Raw genomic sequence first — 27,848 nt, forward strand, 5'->3', positions numbered from 1 at the left:
TACCGCTACATCTAATGCATACGCCCCTGCGGATATACATGCTCATTATACCTGTGTGCAGATGGAGACCGGCAGCAGCCACCAGGCTAAGACAGGCCTGCGAATCCCCAGAGACGGGGCTGCCCTGCAGGGGTCCAGACATCCCGCGCATCAAATGCTGCAGCACACAGCCATCTGTCTCCAGCCGCAGCACAACTGCAAACGGCTATGTCCTGTCTTAGAGACGCCATGCGTTTTAATGTTGATCTGTGTATAAAGGCATTGCAGTAAGAAAGACAAATACACAACATAGTGTGCCACAAATGACAGATGCACTACTGATGCTCAAGAACTAGTTAATTTTAAACCATTACATTTGCTATCCAAACATGCTGAACTTAACTCACTTGCATGAAGTGAGGGCGCAGAAAGCTCTTGGACCATATACCAGCTCCTACATTGACTGTATATAGGGATGTCAGGAATGTACCCATTTTGTTTTCACAAGGTAGTCTACCATTACAAGATAAAATGAACATAACTGGGGATGCAGATGGAATAAATAAATTTTATCATCATTATTTTTATTACTACTACTTTTATCCTCATTGCTATTAATAAGTATATTAACTGAGTAGACATCAATCGACATTTGAAACGAGAAAACATACAAAAAAAAGAAAAAAAGAAAATATGTTGTGTTCTTTATAATTAAAGCAATGATTAATCAAACATAGCCCCTGGGTCTGAATTTAAGTTAAGTGGGTCTATTTACAAGTTTAGGAAGACGGTTGGTGTACTGTATGTTGTGCTCCCGAATTCACACTAGATACTGTATGGAGTTTGTGTCTATCGGCATTCACTGCAATACAAGCCATTTTGATTAAACGTGCATGCCTACTGTACAGTCAGTAAAAATAATACATTGTCATTGTACACACACATTTACCATACATGTACTGTATAACTCATGCTAAAAGTAAAACAATAAAACACATCACACCACCTACACATGAAGGATCTCCACATTATGTTTTAAGCATCAAGTTGACACGCAATTGAAACACCGCAAAATAAACGTACATACATTTGTCAAGCATATGACATTTATTACCACCCTAGTCACAAAAATGATACTTAGAGTGACGCGATGAGTCAGTAACACATTCTACAAACAAAACCCACACATTCTCGCATCTGTGGGACGAATCAAAGACAACGGAAGACATGAAATCACTTTGATTTCAACGTTCAGACTAATCAGCTGATGAAATCTGCAGTGAAACTGACGGAGAAAACATGACCTCAGAGCAACTCTGATACCATCTTTTATGCAAAAAGCATCCTTTGAAGAGAGACGAACGATTAATATACTCGCCTTAAACTACCAGCATGCAGCGCGAGGGTAGAGACTTCTCCAAAGCTGAGCAATTGCATAGAGAGACTAGAATATACACTAAACAAAAATACTATTTTTTTTAAAGGTACAGTTCTGATGCCTTAATGGTTTCATTTACAGTTATTTAATACTTCTGGGGATATGAAATAATGTAGATAACACAATTAGATGTTTATTAATTAGACTAAAATGGTCATGTTGAATATTTTTAATTAACTTAAAGAACTGCCTTAATCAGTCATTTGGGAGTTGCATTACACTGGTAATGGTAAAAGAAACTTGTATTATTAATTTATTTGGGAACTGAACCATGCTGAAGTTGTAAGGTAGCCAGCCAGATTAATTTACAGTTGCCTATGAGCACAGCACATGTAGAAGTTACTTAAGTAACATCCTGTGTCTCATGGAAATACTGTAAGAATAAGCCGAGTTTGCCAAGTTTGAAAGCGAGTTTGCCAAGTCCTCCAAAGCATGTTTTTACCCAGCATTCTTTTCCCTGCTGATGTCATGCTAATTATAATGTAAAACTGTTGCTGAGTCCCAATTCGCATACTATCCGTCCTAAATAGTATGCGAAACTAGAATTAGTACGTCCCAAATCGTAGTATGTTGAAAATAGTATTCCAAAGATACCCAGATGGTCTACTATTTCCGGTTAGAATTCGAAGTGCAGATCAATGTACACTCTAAGTGCTAATAATGCCCACAACCCATTGCGTATGAGAGGGAGGAGCTTTGCGATGGCTTTGTGGTGATGTAAACATGGCAGCCGGGTGCAGCAGCGGAGATGCGCCCTCAGCTTTTAAGTGTAAGAATTCAAATGTTTAACCCTAATTAAAGTTATATTTTATTTCGTTACACACATTGCACATGAACGTCAGAACCAGCCGCCTCACAAACGACCTGCGTTTGGTTCTACGACGACGCAGCCCTGCTTCCTCACTCCTCAACTTGGTAGAAGCACACATAGTAAAATGTATTGTGAAAAAAAAACAATGAGAAAAAATGATGGGAATAGTAAATAAAATTTTATTGGACATAAAGAATGAATGAAACGTTAACAGTTGTGGTGTGCATAACTAGTCAACCACGTTGTCGTTCATGTTGCATGACGTCATCGAAGTATGTCCCAGAGCGTGCATACTCTTTTGCTACACACTCAAAAGTATGTACTTTTCCCTCACAAAAAAAGTACATACTTTTAGGTCGTAGTATAAGTAGGCGAATTGGGACTCAGCATGTAATCCTCTGGACACATCATCCTTGACACAAACACTGCTGGGAAAGGGTGTCCATAACAACTCTCTGGCTTTTAATGTTTTCATATTCATGTCTGCTGCTTTCTGAAAGTGGTTTCGTGCTTACCAGGGAGCACATGCTAACACGTTAAAAAAAGAAGCAACACAAACTCCGAAATTTCTCTTTATCTGCACAGGGAGGGATTTACATGTAAATATTTCCACTAGAAAAAAAGTATATTTTTATTTCTAGAACAATGTAGAACAATCTGTGAGTTGCATTATCAAATCTTCAACTTGAAAAATCATAGTAGGGACACCATAAATAACATAGCATTACTTTCACAAAAACTGTACTGAAAATATCTAGACCAGTGGTTCTCAAGTCAACTAGGACTTCATATGTACAGTATGTCGTAGCTGAATTATAAAAATGTGATGCTACTTAAAAAAAATATTAAAACCCAATGTGCATTTTATAATGAATATACATTTTGCTCATTACGCCAAATCTAAAAATAAATCACGATGACTGGAACAGTAATGTAATTCCATGCGTTAAGAAGAATGGAACCCCTGAAGAGCATTCAGTTCTAACCCAGCAAACATTTGACGTCAGAGAGACGTTCAGATCATGTCTGTATAACGTCGGTTAGTTCAGAACCACTTTTGGAAGCCTTCAGGACGTGCAAAACTGGTCCAGTGTCTGAACGTCTGAACGAGACCCTATTTGTACGTCCGTGGACGTGCAACACTGGTCCAGTGTCTGAACGTCTGAGCGAGACCCCATTTGTACGTCCGTGGACGTGCAACACTGGTCCAGTGTCTGAACGTCTGAGCGAGACCCTATTTGTACGTCCGTGGACGTGCAACACTGGTCCAGTGTCTGAACGTCTGAGCGAGACCCCATTTGTACGTCCGTGGACGTGCAACACTGGTCCAGTGTCTGAACGTCTGAGCGAGACCCCATTTGTACGTCCGTGGACGTGCAACACTGGTCCAGTGTCTGAACGTCTGATCGAGACCCTTTGACTCCATTGTGAAAAAGGCCCAGCAGAGGTTGTACTTCCTTCACCAGCTGAAGAAGTTCAACCTGCCGCAAGAGCTGCTGTTCTACTCCAACATAATTAAATCTGTCCTCTGCACTTCAGTAACTGTCTGGTTCAGCTCAGCTTCTAAATCTGACCTCAGAAGACTACAGAGGATAGTCCGGACTGCTGAGCGAATCATAGGTACAACCCTCCCTCTATTCAAGAACTGTTCTCATCCAGAGGGAGCAAAAGGGCTGGCAAAATCACTCTGGACCCCTCTTATCCAGCACACTCTCTCTCTGAACTGCCATCTGGTTGAGGTTACAGAGCTCTGAGCACCAGAACGACCAGACAATGGAAAAGTTTCTTTCCTCAAGCAATCCATCTGTTAACTTTACAATAAATGTGTAATACACAACACTATATATACATTTATTTATTTAGCACACATTATTTACATTTCCTTGCATTTTTACTAACCTGTACACATATCTTAATTGTTTGTATATCGTGTATTATTTCTTTCTTTCTTTCTTTCTTTCTTTCTTTCTTTCTTTTTTGGTTTAAATATTTTTTGTATGTATTGAAATTTTCTATTTACTTATTTTTATTATTTTTATTATCTGTGTCTTGTCTTGCCACTGTCATTCTGTTGCACTGTGGAAGCTTACAACAAATTCATTGTATCTGTAAACATACTTTGGGCCACATATACCCAGTATTTTCCCAAAATTGCAAATAATAAAATTTTGGTGTTTTAATACAGTCAAATTTAAAGCAAATTTCATCATTCCAGCATTAAATATGTTTGAAGGTCAAGATACATTTTAGTCTATCTTAAATTTTTTAAGAATGGTTGTTTGAAATTTTATTGTTTATGTGTCACATAAAGCAAAAATTATATAAATGAATGCCCATAAAATGGGTGTTAACTTTAACTTTCCATCAATCACAAGATTTGTATTTGCACATGTTAAGCTTACAAAATGTAAATAATAATAACAATATCAATAATAATAATAATTATATATATATATATATATATATATATATATATATATATATATATATATATATATATATATATATATATATATATATATTTACACACACACACATTGGTTTTGGTGAAAAGTGTGTTCATCCCATAGACGTAATGGTTTTTATACTGTACAAACTGTATATTGGCCCTAACCCTACACCTAACCCTAACCCTCACAGGAAAGTGCATTTTTATATTCCAAAAAAAAATAAACAAAAAACGAATAAGTGTTTTGAAAAATTATGTCCTCATAAGTCACCCTTTTCTTAAATGTGTCCGATATGTCACAATAACAAGAACACACACACACACACACACACACACATATACTTTACACAGAATTGGTAAATATTTTATTTCGTTGGACTCTCAGCAGCTTGCACAACTCGAAAAGACTGTTTCTTTCGAGGGCAATATAATATTTTTTAATTTTTTTTAATGCTATAAAACATTTTTTTTTTTCTGAAAATGTACATTCATGGATAGGAAATTTGGCCATTAAAAGAAAATACAAATAAAATATTTTTAAAAAGTGTGGGTATGTTTTCGTCAACATTATCAACAATAAAATAACATATATTTCGACCCCCGCCAAAAAAAAAGAAAAAAAAAAAAAAAAGAAAGAAAGATTTATAGCAGTGCCAAAATAAATAAAAAGCATCTTCTGCTTAGCAGCGTATCGAAATGGATTCATAAACGCCACGGCAGTGACGTCACACGTAACTTCAACTGAACGTTTATCCTGCAGAAGAACGATTGAGATGTTGCATCGCTGACATTGCCGTGAATTTGAATCCAATTCAAATAAAAAGCAAACAGGTAAGTAAAACCAATACATTTCGTGTGTTTTCCAGTTAAGTTTAGATGACATCAGATGTCGATATCTGAAAATTATTTTTTAAAAAGTAGGTCATTTTGCCCGCGCATGCCAGGCCCATCACATTAACACAAGCAAATACCCCAGCCTGATGTCTTCGTGACAGCATGTTTTAAAACAATATTTTTACTCTGCATATGGTAATAACCATTTGGGGTTAAACTTCCATGATACTTTGCGACTGAATAATATCTGGATCGTTTAATGAATTTGTATGCATATTATTAGGACATTTTAAGGCGCATTCAGGCTTTGGCGCCAGTGGTGGAGTGCAACATTTAAAATATAAAACGCTAACGGTAGCGGTGTCAGTAATCTTGAAATGAATCTGATCTATATATTTCATTTCAGAGCGACACATCGGAGTAATTCTCATGTGATTCAATGAAGATAAAATTTTATATAATCGATTTGTAACGAATATTCTTCTTCATCTCTTTCAGGTTGAAGCACAACTGAAGGCTAAATAAGGTAAGTTTATGTTCAAGCAGAAAACCATATATATATATATATATATATATATATATATATATATATATATATATATATATATATATATATATATATAAGCAAGTTACACTGGGCAAGTTACACTACATAAATGTGGATCAAGTGTCACCAAATGGGTGTAATCGGATGACATCTAATTGCAACTTAAATTGCAAAAAATAAATAAAAATAATAATAATTGTGTGCATTTTGTTAATAAACTGCAACCAAATCGAATGTAATTGGAACTAGTTTGGTTTGAGCACATCTAAAAGCATGGCTTATCTAAAAGCATGGCGAAAAAGGAAGGCAGAAATGGACCGGTTTCTGCATTCTGACACTGATGATGACCATGAATGTCAGAGATCAGTGACTGATAGATCAGCCTGTGGATTACATAACCAGGCAGACACTACAAGCAATATCGAAAGTATTAATTCGACAACTGACAGTTTGACAACAGATGAATCAGACTTTGACACTGATGTGGAGTACGTGTCTTCTGACTCAGAAAAAGAAATTCTAAATGATGATGCTGAATTAGATTTTCCTGATTTAGAAGAGAACTTAAGACAATGGTCTACAAAAAACAAAACCACACAAAGATCCTTAAATGAATTATTGGCAATATTAAGAAAGCAAGGACACCTGCTACCGAAGGATGCAAGGACACTCCTTGCTACACCACGAGCCATAGGATCTGAACCAAAATGTAGTGGGCAATACATTTATTATGGGTTAGAAAAGGGAATTTGTCGTTTACTAAGTCAGACAACATTGACTCTACTGGCTGCGATCAGCTCGTGGCCTGTCAGAGCTGTAATGTGCCACTACGTGTGCAATGTAAATTAGGGGTAAGAGATTTATTCAACATACAGTTTAGCTTCACTGATTATAACAGTTGTGTTTTTGCAACGATTGAGCTTGACTGACTGCTGAGTACAGCAGAGGCAGGAATTGCACACCTGGGTTGCTTGAGTCATCCAAAATTAATAAATAATATGGGCACAAAACTTCCTACAAGAGCTATATCCACTATTACGAACAACAGAGTAATATTTGACAAATTTTATCTTTCAGATTATGAAATTGATCAAACAAAAATCTTAAAATCCTCTTTGGGGTCTTTCTCAGAGCACAGTAACAGGTCCTCTGCCATTGAATCAAGACGTACAGGGCCTCGTAGGGAAACGGACGTAAGATTTCCAATGGATATGGCAAGTAAGTTCTTAAGTTGAAACTGGTATCAAAATCACAAATATTGAATTAAACAGGACATATAGCATTAGCAGATTTAACTTACACATCTGTTTAAGGATAACAATAGCATAATTTTGATTTCAGAGTTTCAGAAAAAAGTTTTGACTAAATTGGTGGAAATCCACATGGAGGTCAGAAGGCTGGGAAGAAGCGAGCCTCCCCTTTCATCCACCCATATACAGCAGCTGGAGACAATGGAGGACTTTGCGAGAGAGGAGGAACGCCTCAAGGACAAGCAAGCCTTTGAGTCCCTGGTATGATCTGCGAGACACACTCTGGAAATGAAGTAATTTATCAGTAATTTATCAGTGAAGCGTGTTATTGTCTAATGTTTTCTAACATGACAGGAATATTACCCCCTCTCTTTAAAGGTGTTGCAACTTGCAAGAATTGGAGGGAAAGATGTAAGGGATTGTGTCCATAGAATTCTTGACAGGTATTTTCAACAGTATCCCTACATATAGAACTTGCCAAACATGTTACATTTATTGTTTGCCAGTCGACAGAGATGTGACATATCTATCTTTGCTTATACTATACTCTCATTTTGTTCAAAATCTGCATCTATTTCTTTCTTGTGCTGAACATAAAATAAGTTTTTTTTTTTTTTTTGGAGAATGTTGGTAACCAAACAGTTGCTGTTCCACATTGACTTTGACAGCAGGAAATAAATACTAAGGAATTCACGAAGGACCAGCAACTGTTTAGTTACCCAGATTCTTCAAAATAACTCTCATGTTCAACAGAAAAAAATAAACTCATTTAGGTTTTAAACAACTTGAGAGAGGGAAAATTATGTGAGGATGATAATTTTTTGGGTGACCTATCCCTTTAATGTTAACAAAACACAAAACATATTTACTGAAGAACTTTAATTCAGTTGCTTTAATAAGAATCAAGTGTTACACAATGAAGTGTGTATAATGCTTTAGATTTCTTGGTTCAATTTCTTAAATGCTACTGCTAAATACACCTACTGTACCTAAAAACAAAGCACTGCTTGTTTTATTTGTATATTATGTGTATTTTTAATGTTGTTCTTATTTTTTAATAACAAAGACAACATAATGAAAAAGTTTTTATCTTTGGCCATTTTGGCCTAAATGTCTGACTAAGGTTTTTTATTTTATACTGTGTTACCTTGTAAGGCTTTGTTTTTAAATTAGGGAAATTAGTTTGGCTGTACTCAGAAAACTAGCAAAATAGTAAAACCAACACAACAAAGAATCATGATAAAATCGTAATTGTGATTTCCCTGAAAAATAGTTTGTTTTATTATATTATATAAGAGAAAGATAGTCTGTACTGATTTTTCGCGGAAAAACACGACCGGCTGGAGGCGTGACGTGTGGGCGGAGCTAAAGAATCACGAGCACCAGTAGGCTTTTGCGTTGAGAGCGTTTGGAAGCTGTGACTTTACCGTGAGGAAGAAAAACATCCAAAACAAACCATGGCTAACAGTCAGATTCAGCCGTTTATTTATGATCCAGAATCAGATCCAGAGGCTGAAACTGAACGAGAGCAGCAGCAGCAATGACTCGCTCCGAGCGGGGCTCGAACCCGGGTCTCCGGCATGGGAGGGGACGCACTAACAAGGAGGCAGAGATATTTGAAGCAGTTTTACTCACCGCCTGCGGTTCCAACACACGATCGTGACCCTTTTTCGTTGGGATTGCATCATCCTTAAGAAATAAACAATGTGCAAATCCGTTGTCAAACTGGGCCTTGTTTGTAAAACAAGCATCTTCGAAATGCAGGGAACAAACAAAAACACTTGCACAACTCCGTTGATGCTCTGTAAAAATAAACTCCATCCACTGGTCCCTTAATGCTGTTTCTCTTTTGGGTAATCTGTGCAGGGTTGTCTTGCCAAAAACACACTTCTGACATTCCGCGACGCTCTCGCTCTGATCAGCGAATGCCTGTTGTGCTCTCACTCAGTGCTCTGCTATACGGGAGCGCGCTCTTCCGGCAGACGCGCCCTTAGTACCCATATAAGGAAATTCCGCTCCATCTAACGTCACACAGACGCATACTCGAAAAAAAGTTTCCGAAACTTGTGACAAACCGGAAGGAGTTTTTTTGGAACAAAAATACTCCTTCAAATGTACAACTTAATTTTTTTAAACTTTGTCTATGTTTAGCATGGGAATCCAACTCTTTAACAGTGTAAAAAACTCAATATGCATGAAATAGCATTTCACCCCCCCTTTAACCACGATGGAGAGGAGGAGCACTACAGTAAAACCATCCCTGCTATTTAATCTGTTTCAGTTGGAAATATGTCACTGTACTAAAATGAAGTCAGCAGCGAATTCCAGTTCACACAGACTTTAATTATCTGAAATGCAATCACTGCATAGAAACCTGATGTGGAAGTTAAAGAGGATGGGGTTTGACAGGTTTAGGGACAGATGAAGGGAAAGCATGTCATTGGAGCTATCAAATGGTCACCTCCCAGAGGTTTGTTTAATCGATATCAGAAAACTACAGTGTCCAAAACCACATCCTTAGATTCCACTCTTAGCACACTCACCCATGCTATAGCTGTAGATTGTAACACACATGTAATTTTTAATTGGTGCATTTGTTTCTTTAGGCTCTTTACCAACCGGTTGATGGCCAAATTCAATATGAAGGGGAAGGGAAAGAAGCAGAAACTGCCTCTGGAGATGACTAAAACCTATGAAGCAATCAATGGTACTCAGCATTTTCCCCATGTCATTTAAGTTTAACACCAACTCGCTCATATTCACTACCTAATCTTTTTCTAAAAATGTTGCAAATATCACTGTAGTCTCTTGATAGAATTTTATTAAATGAATTTTTTTTTTGCTTGAATGAGGATATTGGAGACAGCGGGTCAAGCAGAAAGCTTTATGATGCATTAGAAAGTATTAATCAGCCATGGCCACTTGATATTAATGTTATTAGTTTTGTGTTCTAGTCCCCCTTCGTTGAGTCGGAGTCTACTAATTGAGCCGAGATGAGCAGTGTTTCCTATAAGCTGCAATGGAGAAATGATATACAGTGCACAGGACAGACACAAAAAATTGTTTTAAAGCAATTTGATTGAATTCTATTAAATGTGAAATTACTGCAATGCTTGGACAAACCTCTATATAGTGTGCGTCACTATACAGTTACAACCATTACAACAATGTCTTAAATATTTAAGAATTATTTATGTTAAATTGTGATATTGTAATAAATGGGGGGAAGTCGTGGATTATGGTTAGAGCGTCGGACTCCCAATCGAAGGGTTGTGAGTTCGAGTCTCGGGCCGGACGGAATTGTGGGTGGGGGGAGTGCATGAACCGCTCTCTCTCCACCTTCAATACCACGACTTAGGTGCCCTTGAGCAAGGCATCGAACCCCCAACTGCTCCCCGGGCGCCACAGCATAAATGGCTGCCCACTGCTCCGGGTGTGTGCTCACAGTGTGTGTGTGTGTTTAGCTCCAACCCTTAAAAAAAAATCTCACCTGCCTGTAGCCAAGCCGACATCAGGCCATTGGCATTCATTTTTTTGGGCTAGTTTGTTTGGTGTGCTCACATCACTGGTAGTTTGTCTGGTTCAACATGTTGAATCGACATTGGGACAATCGGTGAGGGAGTACTCTGATTGGACTGTTCTAATGTTACGTGAATTCCAATATGCAAATATTTTCACAACAACATGAGCCGCTTATAAGGAAGAAAGTTATCTGCATAAGTGAAAGTCAAAATGCTAAGCAAGCGCTGCTTTGTTTTTTATTTCATATATCTGTGTATCTTGTATATTTTTGTTTCAGTTTCTCCTTTTAAATGATGAATATACTATTGATAGCTGCTGTTGTCCAGACACTGCCGAAGTTGGCTTGGTGTGTCACGGCCTTAAAAGACTTTTACAGACTGCAATTTTATAATGTTATTTCAAATCACACCCTGCAAAATAGTTTGAGGAAAGCAGTTTTAAGTTTTAGTATCATGTCGCGTTGATCAACATGATTTTTTATTTAGCTTTTTATTAGCTGGTCGGTATACCTGGTTTGTAGCAGCAAACACATTGTGTGATCAGGCTGAATTTCTGACACTGTCAGAAAATTATCGTAGGCTACCTTTTGTCACAATACCATGACAGACGTTTTTTAATATCTCTCACTTTATGACACAAGGTAGATGCCACGACCATAGATTTTGACGTGATTGTTTCAGGATGGTAATCTTTCACTTTCATTTGTCTATTTGAAGTAATTCATTTATTTACATTTTTGTGTTTGTATTATTTAGTTGAAAATAAATACTCCATTTTAATTTACCATTTTATTTTTAGTGTTTGTCTTCCATAGTGATTTGACATCTTTACCTGACACATTTTTTCCAGCTGGATGGATGTTAATGTTAATTTAAAACCCTGTTATATATTTAAATTTATGAATATCTCTGAGAAGTATACAAAACATTTTGTCTGCAAATAATGCTTATATTTCTGTATTTACCCACTTAAACATATTAATAAGTTGCCTGTAAATGCCTTTGTTTTCTTTCCACATTTTTGTGATAATGTTTTCACATAAAAAATACTTAATGAACATGCAAACTGCAATTAAATGTACAATTGCAATGTACACTGGTTTTCTTAACATATTTGTAATTTTTGTTTTTGTTCAAATCTTGCAGCTGCAGTGATGAAATGGGACAAAGATGCTACAGAGGCTACAATAAAACATCATGCAGCAGAGCATCTTAAACATGCACCAGGGAGGAAGGGAGGTGGAGGACATACAGGGGTGGAAACTAATTAAGGACTTTTGGCATTTGTGTTTATTTCCCATTTAAAAGACTTTATACCCCCTTCCTCTATGCTGATTTCAGGCAAAATATATTAGTCTTGGGGGATTTGTTTGTTTGTTTGTTTTTATAATTTTTTTGATATTTTTTTTTTTACTTGCGTTAAATTTAACTATTAGAATTTTGTTTTATCAGCTTGTTAATATTGCTGAAAAACTCATTAAAGATGGTTAAAAAGTAATCTCTTGTCATTTTTTTCTGTCATTTTTTTAATAGAGTAAATTAATGTATTTCCAGTTGTAAATAAGGCTAATAAAATGTCTTTGCTCACTTATATGTCTATATGTCTAATACTGAACGCTGAACAGACATCTAAAAAAGACGTCGTAAAAACTTTCATTCTGGCTTCTCAGTGGACATCTACTGGACATTCACTATGTATGTCACTTGGACGTTAATACTGAACGCTGAACAGACGTCTAAAAAATACGTCGCAAAAACTTTCATTCTGGCTTCTCAGTGGACGTCTACTGAACGTTCACTATGAATGTCACTTGGACGTTAATACTGAACGCTGAACAGACGTCTAAAAAATACGTCGCAAAAACTTTCATTCTGGCTTCTCAGTGGACGTCTACTGAACGTTCACTATGTATGTCACTTGGACGTTAATACTGAACGCTGAACAGACGTCTAAAAAAGACGTCGCAAAAACTTTAATTCTGGCTTCTCAGTGGACGTCTACTGAACGTTCACTATGTATGTCACTTGGACGTTAATACTGAACGCTGAACAGACGTCTAAAAAAGACGTCGCAAAAACTTTAATTCTGGCTTCTCAGTGGACGTCTACTGAACGTTCACTATGTATGTCACTTGGACGTTAATACTGAACGCTGAACAGACGTCTAAAAAAGACGTCGCAAAAACTTTCATTCTGGCTTGTCAGTGGACGTCTTCTGAACGTATGACAAAGACGTTAATTCGACGTCTTTTGGACGTGTCTTTGCTCAGTGGGAATAGTCCTAAAACTATTGTAACTGAATCATTTTAATTGTATGTATAATGTTTAATATTTACTTCCTTTTTAAATTGACAGAACCAAGGAATATCCATAGATTCAAATAAGTTTTGTCAACAAAACAAAGGCTAGGGGCCTTCGGAAATGTCTGTGGATAATTGTGTATGTGTGTGTGTATTTTCTAAATTGCCACATCGTGTTTAGTGACAAATGTAGTCACCTTGATATCAGATCACAAGCGTTCGGTCACAAGAGACTCAATTGAGACATTACTACCAATTGCAAATCTTTCTCACTCACCACCTGAAACTGATCTTAAAGGCAGGCTAGCAGTGAAAAAAGACCCGTCACACACATCAACTGACAACCACATCCTGATATGTCCGTACTTGACCCCAGGGGGCACAGCTGCTCTGTTTTTCAATACTACAATGGACTACAACAAATGAAAGAAGAGAAAATGCCCAATTGGAAACACCATCAAACTTGGCCTCGGGCACACTGCCTGTATTTACATACATACACATTTGTGTGTCTATATGGGTGCAGAGAGCAACCTGAGACAGCAGTGCAGTCAGCTCTGTCTGCTGTCTTTGTTGCCGGCACACAAAGAGGGAAAAGATCTGAGAGAGTGAATGGGGGCTTTCCCCCAGCTTTAGCTTGTGAACAACTGTGTGTCTTCTCTTATGGCAAATACTGTCATGGAAAAATGATTCTGGTAAGCCTGAGCCAGAACAACTGGTCAACTTCAATAGAAAAATGCTGATGCCAGAGACAACTGGAGCTATAACATGGTTAACTAGATTGCTGAGTCAGTGAGGGAAGTCTGGTTTTTAGTCTGTTTTTTTTTTTTTAAATAACAGGGAGGCAGCTCCCGACACAGTGAAGAGTGCTAGCAGATGTTTTGATTTCATTAGCGCTTGTCACCAGTGTGAATATAACAAAAAACTAGTCTAAAGAACAATAATAAAAAAATAAAAAAAAATTAAGAACAAGAAAATAATTACAAGCAATAGGACAAAAAATACAGGAGAGGCAAATCAATAAGAAATGCTACAGTTCATTGTATGAAGTAATCAAATGTATAAAAACACAGCATATTCTATGTAAATTAAATATATTTTTCTTATTAAAGTTACAAAAGTGATTTAGTCAAGAGTAGTGAGGGATTTTCTCTCTTTTGTCGTTTGATTAACAAGAATGACAGCCAGCAGGAGTATCATACTGCTGTGACTTTAAAAACTTCCTGGATCCAATATACTGTTACATTACATTGTTTTCTTTCTCAGCTGTTTGCTTTCACTTAAGACCTAAATTATTGTGTTTTATATCTGTTCGAGGCCTATAAAGAGCAAAAATTACTCCGTTCAATACAACCACGCACTATGAGCACAGTCTTCATGTGTGCACACCTCTCAAACAGTCTCTCAGACAGCGCATGCATATAGCAAAATGAGTTCCTTTCGCTGATGATTGCATTCCAAAGGCTTAAAACCGCTTGTTTTTAAACTGCAATGCTTAAAAATAGATGAAAACTGTTTTCGTGAACACGTAGCACAGCAATGCTATGTGAGCGTGTAACCATGAAAAAGACAACAGTCCAAAATCTCAACTGGTTGACAAATTTCTACTAGTTAATGGCTAGAAAAATAGCTTTTTTGTCATGTGATGATGGCTGAAGTATTACTCTCTACTACAATGTGTAAAGGAAAACTAAGCAATACTTTCACACATCTATACATCTATATATATATATATATATATATATATATATATATATATATGATGCAAAAAACTCTAAATGTCATTTGAAATTTTCATCTGAAATTCGGATTTTTATCAGGCTCCTATATTTATGTTCAGTTATTTTACTTTAATAGCCTGGAAAATGACCTGCACGTTGCAATTAAAGTAAAATGACTCAACCTAGGCATAGAAGGTTGATAAAAATCTAAATTTTAGATGAAAATTTCAGATGGCACTTAGAGGCTTTTGCATCTGAACTCTTCATATATATATATATATATATATATACACACACACACACACACACACACACACACACACACACACGCACACGCTATGTTTATGATAATTTCATCATAAACAACCATTAAAAACAACATCACAATGTGAATAAACCATGCGGAGGTTTGTCAAGAGAGTCTGACTGCATGTCTGGACCCTGTTCGCTCTCAGAGCTAGGATTAGTGCTGCATTACCAGCTCTTTATCACTGCAATAATCAGCCCATCATTTACGGGGAAATCTAATGGGATGTTGGGGGTACAAGAGTTTTATAATCGGATTACAGCAACGAGCTCATTAGCCATACCTCTATTCCCCAAAACGTCAAGCAAAGTTCTGCAATTTGATTTCCAGGAGGAGGAAACAAAAAGAGGGACCGCAACAAATCAATAGGCAAACGGTAATCTGAAAATCTCATCAAACTAATCAAGAATTTTTAGTGCTGTAATTGAACGCACTGGAGAAAATAGCACGAAAATAATTACTGATAATACATCTGTGACATGTAGTCACTGTCTCATTACCATAATGCGTGTTGCGGTGGCTTCCAAGGCACTTTCAGAAATGAATCAGACCATTGACCGAAGAAAGACTCAGATTAAGAACCGACAAGAACAGGGAGGAAGGAGGACAGCACACACACCAATGAGATGACAACAGCAGGAAGGAAAGCAAGATGGAGAGGCGGAAGGATGAGAGGGTGAGAAGGATTGATGTAGAACAATGGGACAATGGATCCAAGAGGAAGAAAAAAAGAGAATTAAACAGAAAGAGAAGTAAACAGCAGAAGACAGAAGTGAGTACATATCTCGTTGCTTTCTCTATATATATTTCTTTACTTCCGACACCCTCCGGGAATTTGTCTCTCTTCTTAAGCTCCAAATCAGCTGTCCTGCTAGAGTTCATCAGTGAGTCTGGCAGACCGCCCCGCCATACAACTGCTTGGATCAGCAGAAATGTAGAAGGTATAGAGACACATAGGAAAGTGTTTACCACTTTTCCCCACAAAACACACTGAACACAGTTACCGTATCCACACATCCAGAGAACCAATCAGATTGCAGAGCTGCAGATAATAAATGGGCTCCAGCACTGCCTTTATAGTTAGCGAATGCCTGCTTCTGCATTAGCTATAGTTATTCCAGTTATTCTTTGATGCACTTTACATGTACTGTCATGCTTTTATCTGGTCCGTTTAAAAGCATAGTCCAGAAAAAAAAGGACTAAAAAACAAATAGGAAATTCTGTAATTTACTCAACCTCATGTCAATCCAAAACCCTTAAGGCTTCCATTCATCTTCAGGACACAAATGAAGAAATGTTTAATACTACCTCATCATTTGTCCATTCATTCAAAGCTAATGTAGCCAAAATTTTCAAAATTAAAGTTTATGAAGACATCATTAAAACGAATCCATAAAATCAACCAGTTTAATCAGAGACTTTTCAATTTTATTCACATATAAATATTGATCAATGCACATGCTGCTTAATGTGCGAGAACCAATGAGCTTTGTTCTCAAGCATCAAGCAGCTCAAAAGTCTTATGGGTTTGAAACAACATAATAGTTTATTCATTTTTGCTGAAATATCCCTAACAAAAGGAGAGTGATTTATTTATTTGCAGCAATTTAGACAAAGAACAGGTGTGAAATGTATCCGTCTCTAGCATCATCAAAGGGAAAAGCCAATTTGTGATTCTCTAACAGGTTTCCCAATCACTGCTCTCATCTGCCACTGGCCGATTATTGGTTTTGCCAAAAGTTGTTTCAATCCAAGTTGCAAATGTAATTTATGCCAAAGACCGTAATATTGCAAAAACTATATTTGAAAACAAACACTGTTTTAATTCCATGTGTTCAAAAGGGGTTTGCATCTTGCATTTTTAATCTGCTTTACAATAGATAGAAACAATGGTTTCCTTCCATGTTGGATGCTTGAACAAACAATGGTTTGATAGCACCACAGAATGCTTACACCTTTTGGGAAATTAACCTACAAATGAATTACTGGTAACTAACTGTGCATAGTAAGGTGATAAATGAGAACAGAAAAAAGAATACATAATTCACCATTAAAACAAAATCAGACCATCCTGTTAAACAAATACATAGCGCAGATGAAAGAAAAAAAAAAAAAAAAAAAAAAAAAAAACAGGTAAATGACTGTTATATAGGTTATATATATATATATTTCATGTAAATAAATGTTATTTTGTTATAGGTTTGTGACACGGAGCATGCTTTTGTTCCATATTGCACAATCCTTTCTGCAGTCAAATAATGAGGGGAAAAATTATGATAAAGTCATAAATTCATGATTAGCTTATTCAGGGCATGAAGACATGGAATGAAAAAAAAAAAAAGGATGAAGACAATGATTTTGCCCCCTGTACTCCAGGGCTTTTGGCACCCGCTTTCTCCCCTATCAGCGTGCCCCCCTCTCAGTCCTTCTGTCACTCGCTTGCCATCCTTTTCTGCTCCTCTTTTTCCATCCCATCTCTCAGTTCCACCCTCAGCAGCTCCCACCCCTGCTCAGGTCTCTCCTAACTTTTCCATTTGCCTTTTCAAAAGCGCCGCCTACCACAGATGGGCACCCACAGTGACCAATTAAACAACTCCTCAGGATGGCCACAGTTACAGGCTTTACCATCTGATCACTCTGTTGAGGTATGTTTAATGTGCCCGTGCAAGAGTGTATGAATGTTACATTGTGAGAACATGCAAGAATAAACGAGTTTATGATTCATTACATGTGCCATGGTGTGTGACTAACAATTAGTTGTGCCAACAGCATTGCGTGTGGGTGAGGAATTGCAGTTGTAAAGAGAACCAAGCTTCGCCAAAGGATTAAGGCGACAAAGGCTGCAAAGCACTAATGTGGCAGCTTGTTGTAAACCACAATGGAATGGTGTGATATTCTTTATGGCGAGCCAATTAAAAATCCCTCTGATTAAATAAACACAAATACCATAGAGACTGAGCCAGTCTGGACATAAGAAGTACAAAAGAGTCATCAGGAGAGGTCAAATCCATTTATTTGCTAGACTGAGCAACCATTACGGACTTGTGGTGAGAAATCAGCCGGACGAGGAACCAAGCTAATATGATAACTGGCCACGAAGGGTGAACAGAAACAGAAGGAAGCCATCCAAACAGGGCGATCTTTTAACTGGGACGTAGAGGCAAAATAATGAGAAGGGTAAAATATTTACTCACCCTCAAGTCATTCTATACCTGTATTATTTTAATAAGAAGAAAACAAAATATATTTAGCATTGGTTATATTTAGAGTATGTGGAATATTATTTTCAATTGCAATAGTATTAACATAAGCAAAGCTTAAAATGCATTTGCTGAAGCAACCGTGGCATTTTTGTTTTCTTTCCACAAGATTTTAATCAGTTTTACCATGATTCAACTTCTACGCAAGTCATCCTTGAGTGCCCCCACATCGCAAGTGCAATGCTGTACAAACATGTTTACTACTTTAGAAAAGCAAAATAAGTCTTTATTACTCGATAATTCATCCCTGCAATCAGAATTTTTGGAAAAGGAATAAAAGTTTGTGTTTTACTGCCACTAATGTTCATTTCAGTTGGAAACTGCAGTGAATTGTATAGGTAGTTGGAGTTTTGCAATAATATGAAGAGGAAGATTTTGGTTGCACTTTATTTTACAGTGTGTGTACTTACTTGTACTTATAGTGTACTTACCATGTATTTATCTAAGAAAGTTCTGGTAATACAAGATTTTTTTAATGAGCTTAGGTTGTATTTTGCATATAATGACTGGATGGTGAATGGTTACGAAGTGCTGTCAAGCTCAAAAAAAAAAGAAGGAATAAAAGTATTATACATGTAATTTGAACAACTCATATGCTACATTCTCACTTCTGAAGACATAATCTAATTTAGGTAGTTAATCACTCAAAATGTTGCTTGGCAGCCATGGTAACCATTGACTTAAATTGCATTGAAAAGAGCAGCTTGGACACTCTGCTAATTGTCCTTTCATGTTCCACAGAAGAAAAAAAGTGACTTCAAAAGACATAAGCGTCAGTAAACTGTGATTAAACTTCAATTTTCGGGTGACCTATTGCTTGAATGCCCAGCCAGACTGCAGGATCATGGGTGGTGCAAAGGGCAACAGCAGTGGATTTGAATGGCAGGGTCTGTGAGTGTGAGGATACCCAGGGGTCTGGCCTAGACACAAGAAATGAGGAGGGGCTTTACAGGCACACATCCAGGTGGCCAGCAGATGCAACCAAAGAACACCCGTTCCATCTCAACCAAGAGAAGGCGAGATGTACTGGTGGGGTGAATGAATTCTGCCTACAGAATAGCAGACTGGGCAGAGGCGTTTGTGAATGGGCACAGGTGGCAGTATATGTGCACTGTCCTGGTCTATTGAATACGGTTGGCATAAGCTTGAGGAGATTAGCATACGCTACCTCCATCATAAACAATAAAGCACAGAGGAGCAGGAGAGATAGATGAATACTGTACATTATTTAAGGTCCGCTGAAATTGACAAAAACGGTCTTGTAATGGTTTTAATATCATTAATTGGTTTGATGTACAGTTATATAGATGTCACATTAATTGCAATGGCTTCCGAATTTATTGAAGAGAAAACAAAGTCAAACATTGATTGATTTTGCCCAATGGGCCAAAGTTTGGCCCAGTGAGCTTCTGCTGTCTTTACTACTCTACCTGACTCTACTAAGACCATCTTTCTACATCAAAAATCATTCAAACTATATATAAATAATTATTATTTCATTGTGATGTCTGATCCTATGTTGGAGGATATAGATTGATTTATGTCCCTGTCTCCTGCCTACTGAGATTAAAGTTGAAAAGCTGAAATTGGAAAGCAGTGCTGGCAGGAGTTTAGGATAAGTCATGAGCGTGGCATTGCTTTAATGAGTTGGATTTTAAAGACAACAGACTGTCAACTTTGCCCTGTGTTGGCACTGCAACGCGACCTGTAATACACAAAAGTATAGAAAAAAATCAAATCCTTAATCCTGAGCGGCTGAATACGTTTTATTTGTAGTCGTTCATTTAATTCCCTCTCTCATTTTAATTAGATTCTTTTCAGCTGAATGTAAATTGTGCCTTTTACAAATTCTGGTCTCGAGTTGAGTGGGTTAGACTGTGCATCAGATAGAACTGAAACACAATGAAATTCTCCAGACAGGTTTTAAGGATAAGAATATAGTGGGTTTGGATGTGGATATGGTTGATTTGGATTTCAAATGCACACTCACCTGGCTCTTTACCTTGAGAAAATGAGACAGGCTGGAGATTTTCAGTAAGTGTGCGTAAATGCTTGGTGTGATGCAAGCAGAGAGGACGCATCTGCACTGAGTAAATGATGTACTTATCTTCAGGGCTTTGAAGAACTGGTTGACTGGGCTGCAGATAAAGGGAGTTTAAGAGTGTGTTGTCCTGCTTATACATTTAAATGAGCTACAGACCGTCTGCTAAGAGTGAAAATCGATAATAATAATATTATATCGACATCTGGGTCACAATACAGCACTTCAGAATATTTTATTGTTTAGAGTAATTAAAAATTGCGATATGTTGCATTTACTTGTTTCGCTTTCATCTGCTTTGGGCATCAGTGCAATTACTTGCAGTTCAGAATTTGGTCAAATATAAATAATTTAGTATCTGTTGATCTAACAGGTTAACACTTTACAATGAGGTTCATTGGTTAAGATTAGTTAACCACTATATAACTGTTATAACATGTTATGATATAACATATTAAATATATTTTAAATACAAAATATACAATAGTATATAATACTGTGTGTATTATAAATACATATATAGATAGATAGATAGTTAGATATACACAGAACTTTTTTACACATACAGTAGATTGATAACCATCTCAAAGTATTTTCCATTGTTATTCAGTTTTTTTAGTGACTGCTGTGCTAAAGCAACTCATGCTGACAGATGCCAGACAGAGGGACAGAGAAACCACTGTGGCCCTTTAATTCAAATTTAAACTAATTATGTCAGACATTTTAAGTAAATCAAAATTTTCAATTTCAAATAATGAGAAAAGTGATTAACATTTTAATGAGCTGGGTGAAATGGTAATATCTTTTCCTAACTCAAGGGAAAGTTGATTATTGATTCAGGGCTACAGTGCCGTTATACACGCACCAGTGCGCCTCGACAGCCTCCTTTTTATGGCTTATGCAAGTGTGTATTTGCATGGGTGTGCAAATGCGCACATACACAAAGCAGAGGTGAGCGTGCAATTGTGTACAAGACAATAGGCGGGGGATCGCTTGCAACAATAGGATGTGAATTTATAGAGGCATTAACATTTTCAATGTCGCAAACAACCTTTCGAACAAAACATCTGTGACAGCAAGGTCACCCCAACGGAAGGCGTTACGCTTATTCAACGGACATGATCATGGCATGACAGGCTTTAATGGGCTGCTGCAGACTTTGGGAGTCAGAAATGCCCGAAATGATTTAAGTGATTTATAGGTATCTTCTTCAACCGTTCTTCAGTTTCATTTATTGCTTCATAACTCTGGGTTAACCTGAAGGAGTTGCAGTCAGAAAGGTGAACCGTCTGGGAATAATTATAAGCTTTGGTGAGCATCATAAAAGCATGTGCAGTGATGAGCAGATAGGGAAAAGATGTACTGATGGGCTGTATGCAAATAAGTTCACAGTGAGAAGAGAAGGGCACCTTGAACGTCTCTCGTATGCACACACAGGAAAAAACAGAAATATCTTCATCTGCGTTCAACCAGGGGCGTTCAATCCTTCACATGGAGATCTGCATTCCTGCGGAGTTAAATTCAAACTCTTGATTAGCTGTTTGAGTTGTGTTTGATTAGACTTGGAAGTAAACTCCGCGGGAATGCAGATTTCGCGCAAGACGCTGTCAATAGGATGTCTGAACGTGGTGTACAGTGAAAAAAGCAGCCACTGAATTCATTTACAAAACATATTCATATTCTTTTTTTATTCCAAAGGATTTGTTGCATTCATTAGACATTGCTGAGGAGAGAATGCCTGGGGTTTAGTGGTTTAGGAATATCAAATCTAAAGCAACGCAGCATAGGAATGATATGGCCCAATTTACCTATGTAAAGATGAACTACATCTACACCCTACACCCTTGAAATACATAAACCCATCAAGCCACTCTCATTAGCAAAAAGCTTGTTATTGTTCATGTTCTCAGGCCCACGTTGGTTCCAAGTCCCATTAATTCCATCACATGATGGCAAACAGCTAAAACACTGGCCTTTCTCCCTGGTGCGGCCATTACTCGAAGAACCACTCCATGATGCCAGATTGATCACCCAAACCCAATAATAGTACAAGAGAAGATAGCAGGTTGACTGACTGTATTCCCACTCTTCTTCCATCAAGCTCTTAAACCTTCTTCTCTCCTTATGCATTTTTTCTCTCTCAGCCACTTACCGTTCAGTCCACTTCAGTCTACTGATAGCCTTCTGGCAACTCCTGGCTGGTAACGGTGGAGATTGTTCAGAGCAATTTACAGCTCTTATATCTTTCAATTACTGCTAAAGCCAATCTGGCCGTGGTGGAGGAGGCATCTCAGTACACTTTATACCATTATGTCATTACTCCAGGAGCCCCTCCGATGGCCTGTGGGACTGTCAGGCAAATGGAAAGAAAGAAATCTCTCCTACAGCGCATAATCGTATGTGCCCAATGAAGGCATGTGGAAACCAGCAGGGACACAATTGAGTTAAAGACTACTCACACCTATTGCACATGTCCGAAGACCAAAGTGCCACTTTGAATATGAAATTAAATATAATGCAAGTCAATGTACACAAAATATTATAGTTTGTTTGATGGTAACAACAGCATGCAGGTTTGTAATGTGTGAGTTAATAATAAAAGATTTTGTATTTATGGGTGATCTATTTCTTTCCGCTAAACTTCTGACAAAGTTCTTCTGACAAAATGCAACCAAACAAACACAATCAGAAAAACGACCCAAAAAAAGATTATTAAATGTGGCATATGAAATCTGGTCAGACAGAGACCAGCACTCTGATAACAGACTCAGCACTCCTTCACTGACTCCCGGCTTGTCTGTCTCATCCTCTCTCAGCAGCTTCCCTTCTCCACGTCTCCTCTGTTGTCAGCTGGATGGTCTCTTCCTTGCCCCCTCTTCCTTTGGGCTTCAAAACTTCCACTCCATTTTTCTAATTTTTATACTTTGGCTGGCTGGTTTAAGCAGCTTTTCCTGACTCCCAGAGAGCCTTTAATATGAAGACTGTCTTTTCTAAGACAGGAGGTGCAGCTCTAGTTCTCTAGACTTCAGTCTGGCCATATAAACTAAACTCATAGTGCAGGCAGAAAAATATCAGTGCAAACCAGAAGTGGCACACACATAGTGAAAAATAAAGGAATCGAGACGGCGTATGAAAAATGTTCTCATTGTGACACTCCTCACCCTTCTCCTCACACAAGAAAAGACCAAACGTCTACCTAACTATGGCAAGCAAGACAATTTAGCACTTCAAAACCACTCAAATCAATTTCCCTCATAGAGGTGAATGTACTGAAGTCACATAATGATGGGAAAGGACATTTAGTTTGTCTGAAAAGAGTTTTAAAGAAAGATACAATATAAAAGGAGAAACGATTGCTTTCTTCTACGCTGACTCTCTAAAAGAGATGAGAGGAACAGTTATCTCCAGTTTTAGCTCTCCCGCTGGTCTCAGCAGAACTGCGTTTAAAACACGCTTCCATTACGCTACATTACCCCCACTACAGGACTCCAAGTGAACTCTTCACCCCTTCTCTTAGCACAATCATTCCAGCACTGTGTCCTTTTCATGAGGAATTCAGCTGACTCTGTAATATGATTTTGTATTTAAACCACAGTGTTTGAATGCTTTATTCCAAATAGCTGACTGACATACTAAGGCTTTGATGTTCAGAACCTGCACAGAAATTATAAATTAATTTTTAATCAAATAAATGCAGCCTTGGTGAACATAAGAGACTTCTTTTGAACGCATTCAAAAGCAAAATAAATAAAAAATGCAATCTGCATACAATATGTCATGGTAAAAGTACCAGAAAAAGAAAGAAAGATAACAAACCAGAAAAATTGGATAAAAATGACAAATAATTTAGATCCATATACTAGTCTTCTAGCTTGTAGTCAGGAAAACACACTGTACTCGTTAAAATTATATTTAAGGCAACTTTCCTTTCGTATTCAAATTAGAATTGGGCTCAAAGTAACAATGTGACAACTATGCCTCTAGACAATATTATTCATTGTGAGAATCATGCAGAATGTTGCTGGAGCAAACACGTACAGTATCTCACTGTATCCAACATTATTCACACAATCAACCAGATTCTCATAAAACTAATTTTCTCCCCAGCAGCAGGCCCATTGACCCTCAACATTAAAAAGAATATATATTAATACGATTTTTACAGAGAATGCGGTACATCTCTGGAAGCTGGAAGAATCTTCTAAACATTCATAAATGTATTTTCCTTACTCTCTGTTATATAAAAAGGTGGATTATTTGGAGTTCTGTGGCATTCAAAAGTTTAAAACCATTCACTGCTATTAAGATGTTGTGACGATACTGGCATTTTAATGGCTGTGAAATGACACACTTCAGCTTTACACCACAGCAGGTTGAGACATTTGAACTTAATTAAACTGAAGAACTTCTCAAGACTATGTGACGGCTTCACTCAGAGGTTTAGGCTGCTGTCCAGCGTTCTCTGAAAGTCAGGCCAGACCGCACTGCTCCTCACACTCTAATGAGGTATCGAGCCAAACACCAGCCTGCAACCTCTGACTCACACTAGCACACTTCTTAGAGCTGGAGTTGAGCTCCTAAATTACTAACGCCCCTCTGGACTCCCCTCACTGTCAAAATACGCTCGCTGACAGCTTTGAAGAGGGCTAGTACCATTGCTGTGTATGACTCAGGCACTGCTGTGCTGCTCAACTTGTTCATGTGTTTTGCCATGATTAAGAAAGGGGAGGACTCTCATCGCCGGCTCAAATGAGTGCTTGCAGCACATGCTGGCATTCAGAGACACTGATAGTCTGGTTCAGGGTTTAGTTTCACTCTCAGTGTAATATGGAGTAGTGAGCACGTGATTATTGAGAGTGGAGGGATTATTTCTGTGTTTCTTGCAAGGGCTGATGCCTAGGTCACTGCTAGAGAAATCAATGCTGAGAAAATGATGTTTCAAAACCTCCTCAGATGCTAGTATTGCACATGCTGATGACACATATTGCAGTCAGCATAGTGGAATGTTGCATGTATCATTATATTGTTATTTTTAACTACTACTTTTTAAGGAAAGTAATGTTTCTTCATGCTAGTCCAACACATTTATTTGTATAACCAATGGCAGATAGAGGGACCAGTTTGAAGACAACCATTTATTTTAAAATTCAGTTTGGTAACACTCTGCGCCCAATTAAATTTAGCCTGTTTTTACCTCAAGAATAACAAAAATAAATAAATACTGAAAGTACTAAAATTAGTTGTAAAGTGAGTAATGGCTGCATTGTGGAAAAAGTATACTTTTTTTTTTTTTTGCAATTACAGTATATAATCGCAAGTAGGAGACAAAGTTGCAACCGTGAGATATAAAAGTTGTATAAAATTTTACTATATTTTACATATCGTACATATTGTATAGTGTCAAATGATCCTCCAGAAATCATTCTAATATGCCGCTCAAGAAACAGTTACGTTTTTTGGAAACACTGAATCTTTATTTATTTTTTTATTCGGGATATTTCGACAAATATACATTTCAAAAGAACAGCATTTATTTGAAAAAGAATAAATTGAAACTGTAAAATTCTTTACCTACAATTTTGACCAATTTAACGTATCCTTGCTGAATAAAGCATTACATTATGAAAATAAAAAAGCAACTATTAGAACAAAATTAAAGAGTAACTTTACTTGTAGCTTCCAAAAAGTATTCAGAATGTCTAATGTTAAAAATATGCAAACAAACCAAGGGCACATCAGCAGCAACTCGTTGAGAAAAGCTCCACACACCATTCTCAAGGTTATGAAACACTGATTACAGTGAAAGTGCCAGTGTTTACAGCGATGGCAATGAGGGCTCAAAACATTGCCATATATGGACAAACAGATAACGACAGACAAGAGAAAAAAGATCCTCTTGTTCTTGTGGTTTGTCACTCTAAATTTCCCAGGCACACAAAGACACAGTCACTAACAACAACGTTCACAGATTAATTTCTACCTTTCATCATCACAGGCAGAAACCTACAGGGTTACAGGGTGAAGTGAGTGTGTTTTGTAGAAGTATCATGTTCAGCCTGTCCAGGTGTGCTGAGGACACGATTCTTGTTTATAGTTGTAGTGAAGTATACTGTTCCTCTGGTGCAATCCCCCTTTTGATGAAGCTGATACAGCTCAGACGATACACTATGATTCCAGCCTGACTCACCACTGACTCTATTCTCTGTGGCTTTCTCTCTTTGCTCCCCTATACTCACATTTCAGGATATCTGAGGTGGTCTGGTGCCAGGGGCCTGAATCACACCAGGTTATGGAGGATAAGGCCTTGTTTGTCCCTGAAACTGCTTACATAGCTGCTTTAAACGACAACAGCACATGAAAGTACAACTGACCCTTCACAAAGCCATGACCTTTAGAAACTCTCCCATGCAATCATACAACATTTTTGCTGTTTTTTTTTTTTTTTATGGAATAGCTTTATACAATTTTAAAGACATCCAAAATATAATAATTTAGTAGTCCATTCTGTGGAATAACCTATTTATGGTCCCTAATTTCTAAATTAACATGTACAACATCAGTAAGAAATCCTACTTTTGCTCCAAGGTAAAATGCAGTTAATAATTTGATGTTAAACAATTTAAGTATTAATTAAGGTCATAGGACTAAAGGCTGTGGTACCTTTGATGATCTTATTGTTAACAATGCTTTCAAATTAGATTTCTGTGAGTAGCATTCACATCGATTCTGACTGTCAGTCGCTTTTAAATCATGTTACTGTTTTACTAAAAAACTAAATGCAGAATAACATACGATCGGTACGATTTAAAACTTTGAGAACATTTTATTCAGTCAAATATGTAACCACAAGGGTCAGAGCAGTCAGCTGACCCTTCGCCAAAGACCCACCCCCTTAGCTACCATTGCTATGTCTGAAAAGTCATGGCACTCTCATGTCACACGTTCTCACACAGTTAAAAATACATACGGAGCAAGAGGATAGTGACAACATACCAACAGACAAGAGGTTACATCTGGTATGAAAAAAAGTCTCAGATTTCTAAACTGTCATTTTTTAAGAAATTCAAACTATAAATACGGTTTAGTGGAACTATTATGCTACGTTCACACCAAACGCGAATAGAGTGTCAAATTCACATCTACCGCGTCTAGTTTGCCACTTGAACAATTTGAGTGCATTCGCGCATCTAGAGTGAAATAAATCTATTAAAGTGAATTAGTCAATTAAACTCCTGTAGAAGAGTGAATTGTCTCTCTCTCTCTCCTCTTCAGCTATGTTAGTTTCATTTCTCACTATCTCTAGTGCTCCACATCTTTATTTTCTACACTATATACCTTCTCATCCAATTAAACATTAGACACTTGTATAAATCCAAACTTCTCACTTCAG

At 37.4% G+C, this 27,848-nt stretch overlaps 2 protein-coding genes across 3 annotated transcripts in view; one reads left to right on the forward strand and one right to left on the reverse strand.

The window, feature by feature from the left end:
* LOC113053422 (immunoglobulin superfamily member 3-like) overlaps positions 1 to 27,848 on the reverse strand; it is a 170,798-nt gene that overhangs the window by 75,763 nt on the left and 67,187 nt on the right. The window lies entirely within an intron of this gene.
* Positions 5,434 to 12,279, forward strand: LOC113053438 (uncharacterized). 2 transcript variants are annotated; one of them, XM_026218455.1, is made up of 7 exons: positions 5,434 to 5,508; positions 6,010 to 6,037; positions 7,190 to 7,276; positions 7,400 to 7,569; positions 7,687 to 7,751; positions 9,915 to 10,015; positions 11,976 to 12,279. In XM_026218455.1, the coding sequence occupies exons 3-7, from the start codon at positions 7,264 to 7,266 to the stop codon at positions 12,098 to 12,100; spliced, it is 474 nt and encodes a 157-aa protein (XP_026074240.1). In that variant the 5' UTR covers positions 5,434 to 5,508; positions 6,010 to 6,037; positions 7,190 to 7,263; the 3' UTR covers positions 12,101 to 12,279. The 2 variants fall into 2 exon arrangements, with proteins under 2 accessions (XP_026074240.1, XP_026074239.1); XM_026218454.1 differs by lacking the exons at positions 5,434 to 5,508; positions 6,010 to 6,037 and having other exon boundaries at positions 6,863 to 7,276.

This window comes from Carassius auratus, chromosome 34 (genome assembly GCF_003368295.1).
Source record: "Carassius auratus strain Wakin chromosome 34, ASM336829v1, whole genome shotgun sequence".
Classification (NCBI taxonomy): Eukaryota; Metazoa; Chordata; class Actinopteri; order Cypriniformes; family Cyprinidae; genus Carassius; species Carassius auratus.

Coding starts and splice junctions, on each gene's coding strand:
- LOC113053438 (XM_026218454.1), top strand. CDS start 7,057: ATGGGCACAAAACTTCCTACAAGAGCTATATCCACTATTACGAACAAC. Junction 7,277..7,399: donor ATTTCCAATGGATATGGCAA/GTAAGTTCTTAA, acceptor TTTTGATTTCAG/AGTTTCAGAAAAAAGTTTTG. Junction 7,752..9,914: donor GTCCATAGAATTCTTGACAG/GTATTTTCAACA, acceptor TTGTTTCTTTAG/GCTCTTTACCAACCGGTTGA.